Here is a 20,781-nt window from a genome sequence, read left to right on the forward strand (position 1 = left end):
GCAACGGGAGAGGCCACAGCAGTGAGGCCCACGTACCGAAAAAAAAAAAAAAAAAAAAACACATATAAAGAATAATTCAAAATTAATGAATTCTGGAATCTCAAACATAGAGTTATAATATAATGAAATTATTAAAGTATAAATATGAAGAGTCCCTTTGTGCATTATTAATTGCAATGGTTTCTAGTCTTGTATGTTGAGAAATGTTTACTATGTTCTCCAATCTTTAAGGTTGTTGATGTTTGGTTGTTATTCACAGAGCAAAAGAAAAAAACAAAAACGGAAACAAAGCCACACTCTGATTTCAGAGAACAGCAGTGTAAGACCAAGCTAAGACTAGAATAACACACTTTCAAGGAAAAACAAAAGGTTTCATATAAATTTCATTTTAGTAATGATTTTTAGTAATTTAATAAACAGAAACTTCTCATTTGTTCAGTATTATTATATTTATTATTCATCATTACAATCATTACGTTTTAGGGAAAGATAAATTATGACACCTCAATTCTCTAAAGCAGATTTTTAAAAGCTGAAGAGAGAAAAAGGAAAGTAGCAACTAAAATTAATGTAAAGGAGGGGAGTTTTTTAATTTATTTTTTTGGTATGCGGGCCTCTCAATGTTGTGGCCTCTACCGTGTGGAGAACAGGCTCCAGACGCGCAGGCTCAGTGGCCATGGCTCACTGGCCCAGCCGCTCCGCGGCACATGGGATCTTCCCGGACCGGGGCACGATCTCGTGTACCCTGCATTGGCAGGCGTACTCTCAACCACTCTGCCACCAGGGAAGCCCAAGGAGGAGAATTCTTAATATGGGAAGGAAGTTTTAAATTACTGTTACCTTATATTCTTTCTTCCAAGCTTCAAAGAGATCCATTGAAGTACTTCCCTCATCAATGAATTCAACATCAAATCGATGTGATTTTGCAAACGATAGCAGAGCTTTCATGGATCGCTCTGTCTCACTTATTGCCCACAGACCCCGGTTGGTGGTAGGTATTCGATCATCCACCAGTCCTTCTTCATCTTCTATCATCTCCTCAAATATTGCAGTCTGGCCTTTGACTCTGAAGACATTTGAGAACAAAACCACAGTAATTACTGTCAGTGGGTAACAAGTACTATAAAAATGATATTGCCAGAGCTAATAGGAAAGCAAGGTCAAAAACAAAAATTTCATCAACATCTTTCAATGTCATGTCTACAAGATCATGCTTGCAAGTTTTTGGAAAAGCCATACCAACTCTGAAAATGCTTGAGGTATCATACATTTGACAAGTGCCTTCTTGAGAGCAAACTGGCCTAATAAAAAATGGCTATAAATTCCAGGCTAAAACCTTGCTCTGAGAATTAAAATAATACAAAACACAAATTACCACCACTATCAACCATGCAAAAATAAAACAGAAAAACCACAAGATGACCTAAAAGTACAATCAGACTTACTCTCTTCTCAATTTCCATGTTTGTAAAATAGGAATAATTTTACTAAATGTACTCACTAAGCAGCTTAATCCCTAACACAAGGATGAAGACTTCAAATCTGTGTTCGAGAAAGTGTATTACTAAAAAGAGCTAACATTTTTATAGAACATTACCATGTATCAAACACTATGCTAGAGAAGAGACCTTCAAGATGGCGAAGAAGTAAGACGTGGAGATCACCCTCCTCCCCACAAATACATCAGAAATACACCTACATGTGGAACAACTCCTACAGAACACCTACTGAATGCTGGCAGAAGACCTCAGACTGCCCAAAAGTCAAGAAACTTCCCACGTACCTGGGTAGGGCGAAGGAAAAAAGACAAAAGAATAGGGACAGGACCTGCACCGCTGGGAGGGAGCTGTGAAGGAGGAAAAGTTTCCACACACTAGGAAGTGCCTTCACCGGTGGGGATAGGGGGTGGGCTGGGGGATGGGTGGGGCTGGGAGCTGAGGCTCCGGCTTCCCGTCGGAGCGCAGGGAGAGGACTGGGGTTGGCGGCGTGAACACAGCCGGAAGGGTGCTAGTGTGCCACAGCTCGCCGGGAGGGAGTCCGGGAAAAAGTCTGGACCTGCCTAAGAGGCAAGAGACCGTTGTTCCAGGGTGCGTGAGGAGAGAGGATTCAGAGCACTGCCTAAACGAGCTCCAGAGACGGGCGCGAGCCACGGCTATTGGCGCGGACACCAGAGACGGGCATGAGATGCTAAGGCTGTTGCTGCAGCCACCAAGAAGCCTGTGTGCGAGCACAGGTCACTCTCCACACCTCCCCTCCCGGGACCCTGTGCAGCCCGCCACTGCCACAGTCCCATGATCCAGGGACAACTACACCAGGAGAAAACATGGCGCACCTCAGGCTGTTGCAACGTCACGCTGGCCTCTGCCAGCGCAGGCTTGCCCCACATCTGTACCCCTCCCTCTCCCCGGCCTGAGTGAGCCAGAGCCCCCGAATCAGCTGCTCCTTTAACCCCACCCTGTCTGAGCGAAGAACAGACACCCTCCGGCAACCTACACGCAGAGGCGGGGCCAAATCCAGAGCTGAACCCCAGGAGCTGTGAGAACAAAGAAGAGAAAGGGAAATCTCTCCCAGCAGCCTCAGGAGCAGCGGATTAAATCTCCACAATCAACTTGATATACCCTGCATCTGTGGAATACCTGAATAGACAGCGAATCATCCCAAAATAGAGGTGGTGGACTTTGGGAGCAACTGTAGACTTGGGGTTTGCTTTCTGTATCTAATTTGTTTCTGGTTTTGTTTATCTGAGTTTAGTACTTAGAGTTTATTAACATTGGTAGATTTATTTATTGATTTGGTTGCTCTCTTCCTTTTATTTTAAAATACAGATATATATATATATATTTTTTTGCTTTTTCTCTTTTTGTGAGTGTGTATGCGTATGCTTCTTTGTGTGATTCTGTCTGTAGAGCTTTGCTTTTATCATTTGTCCTAGGGTCCTGTCTGTCCTTAGTATAGTTTTTAGTGCTTGTTATAATTAGTGGACTTGGTTTTTGGTTTGGTTGCTCTCTTCTTTCTTTCTTTTTCTTTTTTTTTATGACTTTAAAATTTTTAATAATTTAAAAATTTTTTATTGTAATAACTTTAAAATTTTATTTTATCTTTTTCTTTCTTTCTTTCTTCCTCCTTCCTTCCGTCCTCCCTCCCTCCATCTCTCCCTTCCTTTATTTCTTTCTTTCTTTTTTTCTCCCTTTCCTTCTTAGCCGTGTGGCTAACAGGGTCTTTGTGCTCCGGCCGGGTGTCAGGCCTGTGCCTGTGAGGTGGGAGAGCCGAATTCAGGACATTGGCCCACCAGAAACTTCACAGCTCCACGTAATATCAAATGGTGAAAGCACTCCCAGAGATCTCCATTTCAACGCTAAGACCCAGCTCCACTCAACGACCAGCAAGCTACACTGCTGGACACCCCAGGCCAAACAACTAGCAAGACAGGAACACAACCCCACCCATTAGCAGAGAGGCTGCCTAAAATCATAATAAGTCCACAGACACCCGGAAACACATCACCGGACGTGGTCCTGGCCACCAGAAAGAGAAGATCCAGCCTCATCCACCAGAACACAGGCACTAGTCCCCTCCACCAGCTAGCCTACACAACCCACTGAATCAACCTTAGCCACTGGGGGCAGACACCAAAAACAACAGGAACGACAAACCTGCAGCCTGCAAAAAGGAGACCACAAACACAGTAAGTGAAGCAAAATGAGAAGAGAGAGAAACACACAGAAGATGAAGGAGCAAGGTAAAAACGCACCAGACCAAATAAATGAAGAGGAAATAGGCAGGCTACCTGAAAAAGAATTCAGAGACTAGAGGTAAGCTTAGAGCGATACAATCCTACCTCAAGAAACAAGAAACATCTCAAATAAATAACCTAACTGTACACCTATAGCAATTAGAGAAAGAACAAAAAAACCCCAAAGTTAGTAGAAGGAAAGAAATCATAAAGATATTCTGTAAGAGAGAAGGGAGTGGCAGGACATATTTAAAGTGATGAAAGGAAAAAACCTACAACCAAGATTACTCTACCCAGAAAGGACCTCATTCAGATTTGACAGAGAAATTAAAACCTTTACAGACAAGCAAAAGCTAAGAGAATTCAGCATCACCAAACTAGTTTTACAGGAAATGCTAAAGGAACTTCTCTAGTCAGGAAACACGAGACAAGAAAAAGACCTACAATAATAAACCCAAAACTATTAAGAAAATGATAATAGGAACATACATATCAATAACTACCTTAAATGTAAATGGATTAAATGCTCCAATCAAAAGACACAGACTGGCTGAATGGATATAAAAACAAGACCCGTATATATGCTGTCTACTAGAAAGCCGCTTCAGACCTAGGGACACATACAGACTGAAAGTGAGGCGATGATAAAAGATAAGGAGCTACCACCTATCCTTCTTGAGTCTTCCAAAATATAGCAGAGGGAGGAACACTCCCCAACTCATTCTACGAGGCCACCATCACCCTGATACCAAAACCAGACAGAGATGTCACAAGGAAAGAAAACTACGGGCCAATATCACTGATGAACATTGATGCAAAAATTCTCAATCAAATACTAACAAACAGAATCCAATAGCACATTAAAAGGATCATACACCATGATCAAGTGGGGTTTATCCCAGGAATGCAAGGATTCTTCAATATATGCAAATGAATCAATGTGATACACCATATTAACAAACTGAAGAAAAAAAACCATATGATGATCTCAATAGATGCAGAAACAGCTTTTGACAAAATGCAATGACCATTTACGATAAAAACCCTCCAGAAAGCAGGCAGAGAGGGAACTTACCTCAACATAATAAAGGCCATATATGACAAACGCACAGCAAACATCGTGCTCAATGGTGAAAAACTGAAACTATTTCCACTAAGATCAGGAACAAGACAAGGTGCCCACTCTCACCACTATTATTCAACATTGTTTTGGAAGTTTTAGCCACAGCAATCAGAGAAGAAAAAGAAATAAAAGGAATCCAAATCGGAAAAGAAGAAGTAAAGCTGTCACTGTTTGCAGATGACATGATACTATACATAGATAATCCTAAAGATGCTACCAGAGAACTACTAGAGCTAATGAATGAATTTGGTAAAGTAGCAGGGTACAAAATTAATGCACAGAAATCTCTTGCATTCCTATACACTAATGATGAACAATCTGAAAGAGAAATTAAGGAAACACTCCCATTTACCATTGCAACAAAAAGAATAAAACACCTAGGCATAAACCTACCTTAGGAGACAAAAGACCTGTATGCAGAAAACTACAGGACACTGCTGAAAGAAATTATAGATGATACAAATAGATGGAGAGATATACCATGTTCTTGGATTGGAAGAATCAACATTGTGAAAATGACTCTACTACGCAAAGCAATCTACAGATTCAATGCAATCCCTATCAAACTACCACTGGCATTTTTCAGAGAACTAGAACAAAAAATTTCACAAATTTGTATGGAAACAGAAAAGACCCCAAAAGGCCAAAGCAATCTTGAGAAAGAAAAACGGAGTTGGAGGAATCAGGCTCCCTGACTTTAGACTATACTACAAAGCTGCAGTAATCAAGACAGTATGGTACTGGCACAGAAAAAGAAATATAGATCAATGGAAAATGATAGAAAGCCCAGAGATAAACCCATGCACATATGGTTACCTTATTTTTGATAAAGGGGGCAAGGATATACAATGGAGAAAAGACAGCCTCTTCAATAAGTGGTGTTGGGAAAACTGGACAGCTACATGTAAAATGAAATTAGAACATTCCCTAACACCATACACAAAAATAAACTCAAAATGGATTAAAGAACTGAATGTAAGGCCAGACACTATAAAACTCTTAGAGGAAAACATAGAGTTCTGAAGAACCTAGGGACAGGACAGGAATAAAGATGCAGATGTAGAGAATGGACTTGAGGAGATGGGGCGGGGGAACGGCGGTAAGCTGGTATGAAGTGAGAGAGTGGCATGGAGATATATACACTACCAAATGTACAACAGATAGCTAGTGGGAAGCAGCTGCATAGCACAGGGAGATCAGCTTGGTGCTTTGTGACCACCTAGTGGGTTGGGATAGGGAGGGTGGGAGGGATACACAAGAGGGAGGAAATATGGGGATATACGTATACATATAGCTGATTCAGTTTGCTATACAGCAGAAACTAACACAACATTGTAAAGCAATTATACTCCAATAAAGATGTTAATTAAAAAAACAAAAAAACCCCTGAAAAACTCCACTATGCTAAGTAATTATATGCCTTTTCTTATTTAATATACATAAAAAAAACTCAGTGAGGTGTTATTATCTTCATTTCACAAATGAGGATCCTGAGGCTTAGAGAAGTAATTTGTGCATAGTAGTGAGCAGGGATCTGAGGTCATATCTGTTGGACTGCACAGTCTGTGTACTCCCATAAACTGTCCCTTAAGCACATATTACCACACGACAGGAGCATTTGGGGGTAAACGTCAGCACAGGTGAAACTGAGCATGTTAAATGGGGAAATGCTAAAGTTTAGTAAACTGACTGGATAAGAGAAAAAAATATAAGAAATGTTATTGTGAGGAAAATGTAGTTGTATAAATTAAAATACCAAGTCTTGTAAAATGTTTCATTTTCCTGATGGGAAATAATCAATCAGAGAACTTACGTGTGAGAAAATAACTTCGATTCATACTCTGTGAACAATTCATCAGCCTTACAAAAGACACAGCTGGAAAAGAAGAAATTATCAGAGAAATATTCACAAACATAACTGCAATCAGGTAATTTCTAAAAGAGGCTTAGTATTTCATACTTCACATTTTCTTTACAACAAATATGCCATTTTAGAAAAAAAAAATACGTGGTCCTCAGGTATGTGTTCCTAGAGAGGTTTTTTTTTTTAAAGTTCGATTAATAATACATCTCTACTTCTGTCTGAATTCAAATGAAAAATGTTTTATTATGTGAGCCAGTGTTTCTTCTCTCAGGAGAAATCTAGCTCAGTGGAATGATGCCATTCGTTGGATGATTTCTCCTATTACCTACCAATTGAGAGGAAGCCTGGTTGGCCGGAGGTGGCAGATTGTTGCAGACTCAATAACATGACGAGATGGAGGTCCCTCCAGATTTTTTACAGCGTCTCTTACTTGCTTCTGGAACTTACTTAGCTCTTCCATATGTGTTGTAAGTAAGAACTGAAGACCTCTGCAGTCATGGAACCTGATTCCCATCACCAGCACCACACACACAGCAAAGAAAAGAACAGTAGGTCAATTTCCTAAAAATTCAAGAAGTGGTTGGCAAAGTGTTAAAGAAACTGCAACATTTTACCTAGTCACACCTGAATGAGTTTACAGGAGTGTATTCAATTGGTATCTACTAGTAAACAAAGAATAATAACATTGGGTTGTCTACTACAAAAGATAACAAAAACATCTTATAGTGCCTGCCCTCAGAAACGAAAAACAATATGTAAAATCTATGTCCCTGTGTCTGATGTCTTTGAAAGATCAGGATTGCCACAGTCTTTCTTTGTAATACTGATTGACTACAGGTGTTCTCCTGACACCCGTGCTCTACATAGAGGTGACTTGTAGGATGAAAAGTAGAGACAGAAAGCTGAGAAGAAAGGAGAAAAGTAGCCAAGATTATATTACAAGGAACTTATACATATACACATATATTTTTATGAAGCATGTACTAAATGCCAGGCACTTTGCCAAGCACTTTTCCTGTATAACCTCAATAGATACCCAACTGTGCACATGTAACAGATGAAGATTAATGAATTAAAGTAATTTAAGTAAAGATACAAAGTTATTATGTGGCAGCCACGGGCTAGGAGTTAAACCCAAACACAATGCTCTTAACCATTCTGATAAACTATAAATGAAATGGGTCAAGAAAAAAAATGTCTGGATGTGTGTGTATGGGTTTTTGAAAGGAAAACGAAAGCCTAGAATAATAAGAAATTAAAAAACAAAAAATATAAACAAGACTTGTTTGCTTTTTAAGTTAAGAGTATATCCTTCTTCCTAAAATGCCATATGCCATTCTCTCCAAATTGTTCAAAAGAGCCCACTTTCCTTCCTAAAAGGCTTTCCCAATATTTCACAACACTAATCTATGTTTCTTTCTGTTCATGGAGTTTATTAACAACATTATTCATTTTCGTACTTTGTTTAGTTTTTATACATACTCACATTTCTCAAATTATTTATGATTCTTGTCTTCTCATTAAGCTAACTTTAAGAAGGTAAGAATTAGATTATACCCCTTTTTCAAAAACATATATAATAGGCATAGAATAGCTGCTCAGGAATTTCTAAAAAAATTTACTTAGAGATACTTAAAATTAGGTTAGGTATCAATACTATTCACAAAAAGAAAACACAGTTTTTTATTTGTAATTTATTACAAATTTAAACTGCTCTTCGAAAATTAACATTGAACCAATGGGAAGAAGTGGCTTTGGAAAAGTTCTCTCCACTAACTCAGGTCTGAGCATGTGAGTAAGGGCTGAAAAATATCACAAATCAGCATTTAACATGTCTTTGCCATGTTCTCTCTTGCAGGTCCTTTAAATGAAAGAGAAGAAAACATAGTAATAGAAGGTAACTCTTAGACACCATAATGGTAGGTACTATTTTAAGTAAGCACTTTACAAATATTAATTTACTAATCCTCACTACAATGCTGTGTGGTTTTATAGATGAAGAAACTAAGGCAGAGAGAGCTTATACAACTTTCCCAAGTTCAAAGAGCTGACAAGTGGTGGCACTGAGGTATGAACACAGGCAGTCTGTCTTGAGAACCTACTTGCGCTCTTAATCACCAAGCTACATAGTGTTCCCCAAGAATCATTAACAAGCAAACATAAGTAGTTTGGTGTCTGAGATATATCTCATTAAAAAACACAGCAGCAGTGTTAAGATGATCTCTGAATACATGTAATATTAAAAAAATTAACTTTAAAAATGTGTTTTCTTACTTTCTATTTATGTCTAATGTTTTTTAAAAGCATGTTTGTGTAATGAATTATACATTTTATGTTTCCTGTTGGTCCTTTTACAGACCTGGGACCTCAAAACATTTAATAGGGGATATATTCTAACATGAGGATTTACAACTTTTAAAAGTAGTTTCTAAGAAAAAAAAAAAGGAGTTTTTGTGTGATTTAAGAAAAACAAGTTCAAGATATTTTAAAATATTTTCCTTTATCAGCTGATGCCACAATGCTGGCAGAACACATTATTAGGACATAGCTTTAAAACTGGATAAGATAAATTCATGACATAAATGACAACTTATCCTGGAACAGTGATTCTTGGGCTTAACATGGAAAAAGGGAGTGCACTCAAAAGCATAATATACTGCATATACTTCAGAAATGAGAAGCTTATCACGTTCTGAATGGTGAAAAAGATGATTACATTAAGGTACATCCAAGTTAATAATGACACATAGAAAATGTAGCATATTTTCTAGGGTGTTAGCAGACACCTGAAAAAGTTTTTAGAAGAGCAAATGAAAACACTTTAAAACATTTCAAAGATATTCTTATACTGAATTTTTCACTGAAAACCAACTTTAATCCCAAGGCTGACATTATACTGAGATATGATCTGAGAAGCCATAAAGATCCTCCTCTCTGTCCCCCTCCCTAGAATCAACAGTTCTGCCGCAACACCTAAATTCCCCACATTAGACAGACATTCCTTTGCGTTAAACCACTGAAGGTACTTTTGATAGGGTATATTTGTTCTCTGGGAAGAATTATTCACCATTCTTACTTCAAGAGGAATAACCCAACTTATCTATCTTGAAGAATGGTGATTGTTGCTGAGAAGAAAGATGGGGAAGACAAAGCAGACTCTACAGTATAAAACCTGGGCCACTGTGGCACTATAAGCTTAGCCCTTAGGGAATGAATGACATAGGGAAATATGAATGCCTTACCCCAAGGGAAAAATTCTCCTAAACAAAGTCTGTTTCAAAACTTTGCTTAAAGAGCTGGCTTTAAGCAACTTTGTCCAACAAAGATACAAAGAAAATACTTTAAGCAGATTAAAAAATAGAAAAAAAAAGCACTGAAAAGAGAACAGTTACAAATGACTAATATACGGAGCATACCTCATATTTTGGTCTGAAATATATGCCACAATAGGTAAAATGTAGATGTTCATAACCACAATATGTTATGACTTTTAATTGTAACTCTTAATACCAAATGATCTGAACATTTGGGGTGACTACTCATATAACTATTCTGTTTTGTGCTATTTTCTTACTTCTCTGACATAGAAAGCTTGCCAGTTTGTTGCTTGTAGTTGCTGGTTATTTCATTTCGCACTCTTTGAACAAGTTCCTCTTCAATACCAAATTCCATTGCTCTGTGTATCACATTCAGCCACCAAGGAGAATTAGAATAAATCTGTAAACAAGACAACAGCGGATCAATTAATGTCTTTTTAGTACTCACAACATTTCTATCACTGGGAAGAGTTCTGTGAAAAATTAAAAGGGAGCAATAAATGCAACTCTCAAGGGAATCACAGTAATGGGGAGACAAGTATACATGTTGTATATACAACGAATAAGTACAACTTCTGCATATATAAGTAAATAGAACACCTATTCCATGATTACTCTGAAAGAGTGAGAATTTATTTACATATATTTATAACAAAGCTGTGCTAAAAGAAAATACCTAAAACAAAATAAAAATTCAGTATTCACTCTATATATCTGAAAAGGTAACAGATTTCTTTCTCAGCATAATAAAGTCATAATGCTTATCCTCAACTAACTGAACTAGATTCTACTCAATGAATAATCTTTGATAACTAATAAAATTATATGCTTGAATACTAAATAATTAATGAATTAGGAAGAATAAAATGTGGAGTAACTGGTTAAAATCAAAAAGTAAAAGTATTTTGTGTAGCCTTCTCCTTAAACTTTGCTACTGATTTCATGAAAGAGGAATTTTAGAAATAACAAATGGCACATATTTCATAAGGAAAATACTTATGGTTCTCATATTCTAACATCTTAAAAGAAAAGGTTTTGGAAACATGCACATCTAAGATCAAAAGAAGGTTATGGAAGTCTTCATTTTCTTCAAAAGACAACTTGTTATATACCGAAGGTAAGAGGAAACCCCATTACACCTTAAAAGAAATGAAAGAGAATAACCTCAAAATAGGTGATTTATCTATGTGTCTGTTCATCCAATCAATAAACACTGCTAACAGCAAATAAGTTTTTATTGTGGCTCAGGTACTGTACTAGGTGCTAAAAATTCCAAGATGAATAAGAAAGTTCAAGTTTCTCCCCAGAGCAGAACAAAAACCAAAATGTTATGTGGAGAAAAACATAAGGAAAGTCACATTGGTGGCCATACCTTTCTCTGGAGGTCACGTACGGTCTGCTGCACTGGCAGCAAAGCTTGTTGTGCTTCAGCAACCTCTGTATTACACTTGCTCATATAATGCTCTCGCAGCTGTTTGGCCTGTGTTGAAACAGGAAACAAGTATAAACTTTCATTTCAGGTCAAGAAAATAATTTAGTATGATGTTTCCAGAACAGTGTACTTTATTTATTTAATCTATTTAACTCAACTTAAGCATTAAACTCTACAAGTATACTGTAGAGAACATAAAAGCCACGCTAGAGGGCTTCCCTGGTGGCGCGGTGGTTGAGAGTCCGCCTGCCGATGCAGGGGACACGCATTCGTGCCCCGGTCCGGGAAGATCCCTCATGCTGCGGAGCGGCTGGGCCCGTGAGCTATGGCTGCTGAGCCTGAGCGTTTGGAGCCTGTGCCCCGCAATGGGAGACGCCACAACAGGGAGAGGCCCACGTACCACAAAAAAAAAAAAAAAAAAGCCATGCTAGAAATTCATAAGATGTATATTGAAGAGATTTTACCTGTAAGCCACCTTGACTTACATTTACCTGTCAGTCACATAATTTAAGAAATTCCAAGGATTTGCTCCCCAAGTTTCTAATTTTTTAATTTTAAAAAAATGGGAGGGGAAAGAACAGTAGTATTTCAAACTATAAGGCAAAACAAGAATACATTTTAGAATTTCTTGTCTGATTCATTTATTATCATTTCTTGGAATTACTTCAGTTTAGAAATAATACTTTGGGTTTTAGGACTGAATTGTGTTTCTCAAAATCTATGATGAAGTCCTAACCCCCAACGTGACTATATTTGGAGATACGGCCTTTAAGAAAGTAATTAAATGAGTAAATGTAGATAAATGAGATAAGGGTGGAACCCTAATCCTATATGACTGGTGTCCTTAAAAGGAAAGAGAGACACACCAGGGATGCAAGTACATAGAGAAAAGGCCACATGAGGACACAGTGAGAAGGCAGCCATCTACAAGCCAAGGAGAGAGTCCTCAGGAGAAACCAACACTGCTGACACCTTGATCTTAGACTGCCAGCCTCCAGAACTGTGAGAAATACATTTTTTTTAAATTAAAATAAATTTTATTCAATTTATTTAAATTAAAAAACCCAGTAGGTTACCCATTTCTCCCACACCCAAGCCCTACCTCTTTCAACCACCAGTCTGTTCTCTGTATCTATGAGCATGTTTTTTTTCTTTTTTTCTTTTTTTTGGGATTCCTCATATAAGAGAAATCATACAGTATTTGTCTTTGTCTGACTTATTTTGCTTAGCATATAATACCCTCAAGGTACATCCATGTTGTCGCAAATGGCAATATTTCATTCCTTTTTATGGCTAAACAATATTCCATCATATATGTATACAACATCTTCTTTATCAATGGACACTTAGGTTGTTTTCATATATTGGCTATTGTAAATAATGCTTCAATGAACATAAGGGTGCATATATCTTTTCAAGTTAGTTTTTTTTTTTGTTTGTTTTCTTCAGATAAATACCCAGTAGTGGAATTGCTGGGTCATATTATAGTCCTATTTTTAAATTTTTGAGGAACCTCCATACTATTTTCCATAGTGGCTGCAGCAATTTATATTCCCATCAACAGTGCACAAGGGTTCCCTTTTCTCTCATCCTCACCAACATCTTTTATATCTTGTCTTTTTGATAATAGCCACTCTAACAGGTATGAAGTGATATCTCATTGTGGTTTTGATTTGCGTTTCCCTAATGATTAATGATGTTGAGCATTTTTTCATGTGCCTGTTGGCTATCTGTATGTCTTCTTTGGAAAAATGTCTATTCAGATCCTCTGCCTATTTATTTTTTCTTTTTTAAAAATGTATTTATTTATTTCGACTGTGCTGGGTCTTAGCTGTAGCATGCAGGACCTTCACTGCAGCATACGGGATCTTCACTACAGCATGTGGGATCTTTAGTTGTGGTATGTGGCCTTTTTAGTCTTAGTTGCGGCATGCGGGCTTCTTAGTTGCAGCATGCAGACTTCTTAGTTGTGGCATGCGGACTTCTTAGTTGCAGCATTCATGCGGGATCTAGTTTCCTGACCAGGGATTGAACCTGGGCCCCCTGCATTGGGAGTGTGGAGTCTTACCCACTGGACCACCAGGGAAGTCCCTCTCTGCCTATTTTCTATCACCTAATAAGGGGTTAATATCTAAATCCCTGATAAGGGGTTAGTATCTAAAATATATAAATAGCACATACAACTAAATATCAAAAAAACAAACAACCCAATCAAAAAATGGGCAGAATACCTGAAAAGACATTTTCCCAAAGAAGACATAGAGATGGCTATGAAAAGGCACATAAAAAGATGTTCCACACTGCTAATTATTTGAGAAATGCAAATCATAACAATAATGAGGTATTACCTCACACATGTCAGAATGGCTATCATCAAAAAGTTTACAAATAACAAGTGTTGGGGATAATGTGGAGAAAAGGGAAACCCTGCATACTGTTGTTGGGAATGTAAATTGGTGCAGCTACTAAGGAAAACAGTATGAAGGTTCCTCAAAAAACTAAATATAAACTACCATATGACCCAGCAATTCCAGTCCTGGGTATATAGCTGGAAAAAAAATGAAAACACTAGTTCAAAAAGATACATGAACCCCAATGTTCATAGCAGCACTATTTACAATAGCCAAGACATGGAAACAACCCAAGTGCCCATCAACAGATGAATGGATAAAGAAGTTGTATATATTTACAATGGAATATTATTCAGCCATAAGCAAAAAATGAAATCCTGCCATTTGCAGCAACATGGATGGACCCAGAATATTATGCTTAGTGAACGGGTCAGAAAGAGAAAGACAAATATATCACTTATATGTGGAATCTAAAAAATAAAACAAATAAATGTATGTGTAAAACAGAAACAGACTCACAGATGTAGAAAACAAAATAGTTGTTACCAAAGGGGAAAGGGAAGTGGGGAGGGACAAATTAAGGGTATGGAATTAAAAGATACAAACTACTATGTATAAAATAGATAAGCAGCAAGGATATATTGTATAGCAGTGGGAATTATATCTATTATCTTATAATAACTTATAATGGAGTATAACCTACAAAAATACTGAATCACTATGCTGTATACCTGAAACTAATATAATAAATCAACTATACTTCAATTAAAACAAGAGAGACTGTCCTTTCCCCATTGTCTAATCTTGGTTCCTTTTTTGTAAATTAACTGACCATATATGGGTGGCTTTATTTCCGGGCTCTCTCTATTCTGTCCCATTGATCTATGTGTATGCTTTTATGTCAACACCATACTGTTTTAATTACTATAGCTTTACAATATAGTTTCAAATCAGGGTGCATAATGCCTGCAGTTTTGTTCTTAATCTTAAGATTGCTTTGGCTATTTGGGATGTTTTCTAGTTCCATACAAATCTTTGGATTGTTTATTCTATTTCTGTGAAAAATACCATTGGAATTTTAATAGGGATTACATTGAACCTGTATATTGTTTTGGGTAGCGTGGACATTTTAACAATATTAATTCTTCCAGTTCATGAGTGTGAGAAATAAAATTCCTGTTGTTTAAGCCAGTCTGTGGCATTTTGTTATAGAAACCATAAAAGACTAATACAAAAAGGATTTAAAAATTGTTCCTCTTTCAACTTTTCAAGACAAGTAGGATCATGTTATTTGAAAGTAACAGAAGTACTGAAAAATTTTATTCTTATAAGTTACCATTAGGAAAAAGGAAAATTCTTCACTTTCGTCCATTTAACTGAAATACTTAACTGACTCTTGAAACTATTTTAAGAAATATCAATTAGATGGAGCATGAAGTCTGAAAAAAAATTCTTTTATAGACAGAATGAAAAAATAATAATTACCTCTTCCTCAAGTCTGCCATCTCTCAGGGTAGGAGGTATCCCTGGGTGCTTGGCTATCAACAATTCCATCAAGTTATGGGTAGCATGAAGTCTCTGTAAAACACAGAAAAGGCAACAATTATGACAGCCAATGCAGTGAACTCTAAGGGGAGAACCTACTATTATTAAGGCATACAGAATACTAACACCACATTTAAGATTTAATCACCGAATTCTTTTCCTTTAAAACAATTTGAATACCAACTTTCTCTGAGTCAGTTTTATAGTAATTATCTTAACTCATAATGACATAAATTTCTAATTAAAAAGATACAGTTTCATGAAACGTGTATGTATTTAACAGAGTATGTAATATAGGTATATTTCTTCTCTTATACATGCACTTGTCTATATGGGGAAATATGAGTATGCCAAGTAAGTCCAGTAAAGTAGAAAAGTTGACTGCACAGACTAGATTCCTCTTCTCCTGGGAAATGAGTGTGGATGAGCCTAGCAATTATATTATGATATAAACAAAGATAATGAAATACATTAGAAAACAGGGCTGTGACCTGGATCTGTTGAACTTAAGGGCTGAAAAGCGGAGGAGCTAGAGGTGAAGATGGTGTAGAATAAAGGAGAAAACTCCATCTTAAATCTCTGTATTAAATATAAGCCACGCATCTCACTGTGGTATTGAGTCTGCGACTGGTTTGACGCTCCCTCTGGAGTAAAGGGCTATGAGAAAAAATAAAGTGAATGTAGTTTCTATCTAATTTGAGTCTCTATTTGAGAAGACAACTAAAGGCTAAAGGACGATGGGAAAGGAGTCTTTCTGGTAAGGTCTGATTTGATGTCAGTGATTTCAGACTATAAGGGTTTACTCTGGCCGTGGTACAGATCTTTGTAGAGTTAATCTTTGAAGAGCTACCTCAAATGTCTTAGGTCTTTTCATCATGCTTTCATAGATAACATAATCAGTAACACTATCAGATTTCTTTTTTTTTTTTTTTTTTTTTTTGCGGTACGCAGGGCTCTCTCTGTTGTGGCCTCTCCCGTTGCGGAGCACAGCCTCCGGACATGCAGGCTCAGCGGCTATGGCTCATGGACCCAGCCGCTCCGCTCATGGGCCAGCCACTCCGCGGCATGTGGGATCCTCCCGGACCGGGGCACGAACCCGTGTCCTCTGCATCGGCAGGCAGACTCTCAACCACTGCGCCACCAGGGAAGCCCAACACTATCAGATTTAATAGCAAAAACAAAAGTATAAATACCATGAAAGAAAAAATGGTAGAAACTCGGCTCCACTGCTCTGTGTGCACTTGTGGAAGAGGACTTCTGCTGCTTTCTGCACAACGTGGTGGACTGAAATGGGAGGAATACTTGTCTCTCTCCATTCCCTTACACATGCCTTACACATGCCCAACAGAGCAGGGTGGCTAATCTGACTTGATAGAACAAGACATTTGGTGGACCATGTTTTATCAGCAGCTGGGGTTACTGTGACTCAAAAGCAAGAACCAGGCTGACTGACAGCTTACTCTTCACTCTTGAACTCAGGCATACTGGACCTACCTGTCCTACTTTTGTTTCCTTTATTCAGGAGCACGGTATCTTTGTACTTCCTCCTTCTCGCATGTGGTAAATACATTTGCTAAAAGGTCCATGACCTTCTGTAATCCTTACCCATGCATAATATAAGGAGACTGGTATTTAATTTTCTCTCTTCTTCCCTCTCCCCCCATACACTCCTCCTAATACCTGCTCAGGCACAGGTGAACATGTAGGTCCCAAGGTTTAGATTCTGAATGGTAAAAAAGAAGCCTCACCTGGGACTCAAGCCTAAACTTACCAAGATTCAAAAAAGTATCCTTATTTACCATTTAGCTAGAGAGTCGTGTCTATATGATCCACTGGACTGAACCAGAAAGAGGAAGCTATTTCACACTTAAGTAAGTGTTATAATTCAAATATCCAAGTCTCCTTAAAAGACCTCCAAAAATTAAATTAGAAGATCACTGAATAGTTTTTATTATCACTTAGTTTCATTTTTGAGTTTAACTCAATTTCTTTTCTTTTTGGTGAATACTATGTGAATAAATATGTTGATGTTAATATGTGAAGTGATAAAACTGACCCCATTCTTTGAAATACAAATATTTTGAGCTGCTTTTCTAATGTAGCTTAGGCTTATCTAGTCAGCCTTGTGGCCAATACTGACCTGAGCAGACAGAATAGTGACTCTAAAACTTTCGTGTATATACAAATCACCTTGGGTGCTTATTAAAAGAACATGATTTCCAAGCTTCATCCCCAGTGATTATGACTTAGTCCATTTGTTACTCTTTGTCCTCTTAAATATTCAGAAAAATTATTTTATAAAAAACAAATATTTTGAAACTTTTTACTTACTTGCAGTGAATCAGTTTTGAGCTTTCCCTTGTGTTCCTCAGATGAACGCAGCACTTCTCTGTACAGTTCTGCTGCCAAGGCATACTCACCTGAATAATCAAAATATATTTAAAGCATAAGAAAATCATGTATTTAGTTCCCAATGTCATCTAGTTATCTATAATCTAAAAACACCTACTGTGAAAATATAGCGATGATTACAATTCACTAATTTATTTTTTAAGAAAAGGAATTTAACGTGGTATTAATATGATTGCCCCAGTAAAAAAAAAACTTGTAACAGCACCTTTTATGTTGTTGTTGTTGGTTAATTTCACAGACTAGAACACCAATCAAACACAATGTTTTAAAATTATACTGAAAAACAAACTCTGAATTAACTTTTAATTTAAACAAACGGTTTTCTTCTTGTTAAAGTTACTGACTACCAATCAGTAGTCATTAGAATGTTTGAAATTAAGGACAAATTTGGGGTACTTACATGTATTTATAGACAAATATTCGAAATACTATGGCCAACCTACACATAATTCTCAGAAAAATAATGCACTCTTCTTGATAGGAATTGTTCTTATTGGTATTTGGCCAGAATGATTTACAGTCAATAACTACATTTCAAAAGCTTAGGAATTCTTTCTATTTCTATCACTATTAGTCTGAGATTTATGCTGTTTTTTATTTACATAATTAGCACCTTATTCAAATAAAGTAATTTAAAAAGTATCAAAGCACAGGTTGGCAAACTACGGCCCATGGGTCTTATCTGACTGCATTTTTGTAGGGTCTACAAGCTAAGAATTTTCTTTTACATTTTTAATAGCTGAAAAAATTAAAATAATAATAATAACTTGTGACATGTGAAAATTACATGATATTAAATTTCAGGGTCCATGAATAAAGTTTTATTGGAAGTCAGCGATGCTGACTTATTTATGTACTGTCTGTGGCTACTTTTGCATTACAATAGCAGGGCTGAATAGTTGCCACAGATCTTACGGTTCACAAAACCTAAAATATTTATTACCTGGTTCTTTCAGAAAAAGTTTGATGAGACTTCACTGAAGAAGAGATGAAACATTTTTAATGGCTTTGAGTAATGGAACCTATGTTATTTGCTGCCTGGGGAAAAACTCAAAATTGTTAATTGATACATACAATTAAAATAAAAATCTAACAGTGGCAAAATCATGGAATACAAGGGGAAAAAAAGGTAAAGAGATGTTCTGGTTTTAGTTTGCTGAGGAAAAAAGGCTTTTTCCTGATCATCAATCACATACACTTGCATTTAAAATTTTTTTAACTTTAAACTAGTTTCATTAATATCATGGATTTAGAACTTTGTTCATGGCCATAATGAGTTTTTCATATATATACCTTTATAAATTTGTTCATGGCCATAATGAGTTTTCCATATATACACCTTCGTAAATTTTGTTGTTGGTTCTCTCTGTCTCTTTGTTAAAGTTGATTTTATATATGTAAATTTTATTGTGGTAAAATATACATAAAATAAAACTTACAATTTCAACCATTTTTAGAAGAGTGCAGTTCAGTAGCATTAAGTACATTCGTTCATACTGTTGTGCAAAACACTTGCTTTTGTACCACTGCTTTATATCTAATTCTACCAGTTATCTAATATAAAGCTTTCTAAAGCACACGTTTTCACAGTACTTTACAGTCATCCAATTTCTATTCACTTTAATAAAGGAGATTATTTTTGCAATAATAAAATTGCATTACAATGTAGGAGTAACATAATTATCTTCACACAATGAACTCTCCTTAGTTTTGAAGATTTTTCTAAAGCTTTTCAAAAGACACATGGATTCTATTAATATTTATACTATCATTTATAGAGAACAATCATTTAACGATTTTCCCCTCATAATTATTATACCTTTTAAAGAAGGTACAATGACTAGACTATAATAAAAACAGTTGAAACTGAACTAGTCATTATAATGTTTTTTTTAATGCTTAGTAAAAAAAAAAAAAGGACGTTTTCTGGGGAAGACATAAAAATATGCATATTCAATAAGCTATACAAGTTTAAGCCAAATATGGAAATACCGGTTCTTTGCCACTTGATGGCACTAACATTTCCAGGTAAACAAATTGTACTGGTTCTATACTGCCAAACTAATTTTCTCCAAAAAAACACCTGTAGAAATGAAAAATGTATGTGATGATCAGGAAAAAGGTTTTCTTTCTCAGAAAACTGAACCTAAAACACTTCTATACCATATATATGTGTGTGTGTGTGTGTGTGTTTGTGTGTGTATATTTCATGTATACATTGTATAAAATTGAAATAATACCATGTTTTTAATACCATAATCAGTGAGGAACATAGAATATACATTGTATATCATATATATATGTTTGCATACAATATAAACAAATCCCTTTAGAGTTTGATATTAAGTTTAGATTTCTTTTAGAAGTCAGATCTTTACTATCTGATCTCTAATATTAGAATAGTTTAAATTATGTAAGTTAAATATGTAATGTTACTTCAAAAAATGTGTATTGTTTAACATACTACTATGAGTTAAACCATGGAAACTAAAAGTAGTTAATCCTCCACAATTAAGTTCATAATTACAATTAAATGAAGAATAGACATACCATTTATTAATGGACTTTCTAATAGGAATTTCTCTTAACAATTAGCAATAGTTTCCATCCATAGATAAATAAATACAGTGGGAGGGAATACAGTGGAAACTATCTGAAAAGAGCAGTGATGCACCTCCTGTTACACCATAGCACGGTATTTTGCCACATAGGAGCCAACTACATGCTGATCCTGCTGGAGTGTTACAGTGTTTGGAAATGATCAGATGAATAACCTTTTCCCCCAATTCCCATATTATGTATAACTTTACCACAGGGAAAAAGAGACAACAAATCTGACAAGGAGACTAGAAAAAAGGCCAAGTGAAGAAATTCATTTACTGTCTTAAGCTTCTGAGTCATAACAACATAAAATAAAATGAGGAATGCCGTTTTAGAATTAAGATGGGAAATCTGAAATTTATTATTGTGATCATCTGCAAGTAACATATTACTCCATTTTAGA

General features: G+C 36.4%; 1 protein-coding gene across 3 annotated transcripts in view; it reads right to left on the bottom strand.

Annotated features, from left to right (window-relative positions):
* The window catches only part of SHPRH (SNF2 histone linker PHD RING helicase), an 80,303-nt gene that overhangs the window by 28,607 nt on the left and 30,915 nt on the right, over positions 1 to 20,781 (bottom strand). For all 3 annotated transcript variants that reach the window (XR_003003599.1, XM_024747916.1, XM_024747917.1), the window contains 7 exons: positions 17,697 to 17,785; positions 15,306 to 15,398; positions 11,410 to 11,517; positions 10,295 to 10,437; positions 7,050 to 7,223; positions 6,670 to 6,732; positions 841 to 1,066 (listed from right to left, as the gene is read on the bottom strand). Coding sequence is in view for 2 of the 3 variants with exons in the window: in XM_024747916.1 (XP_024603684.1) it covers positions 841 to 1,066; positions 6,670 to 6,732; positions 7,050 to 7,223; positions 10,295 to 10,437; positions 11,410 to 11,517; positions 15,306 to 15,398; positions 17,697 to 17,785 (896 nt within the window). In the remaining variant the exon portion in view is untranslated. The remainder of the gene's footprint in view (positions 1 to 840; positions 1,067 to 6,669; positions 6,733 to 7,049; positions 7,224 to 10,294; positions 10,438 to 11,409; positions 11,518 to 15,305; positions 15,399 to 17,696; positions 17,786 to 20,781) is intronic.

This window comes from Neophocaena asiaeorientalis, unplaced genomic scaffold, assembly GCF_003031525.2.
Source record: "Neophocaena asiaeorientalis asiaeorientalis breed wild unplaced genomic scaffold, Neophocaena_asiaeorientalis_V1.1 scaffold123, whole genome shotgun sequence".
NCBI classification, from domain to species: Eukaryota; Metazoa; Chordata; class Mammalia; order Artiodactyla; family Phocoenidae; genus Neophocaena; species Neophocaena asiaeorientalis.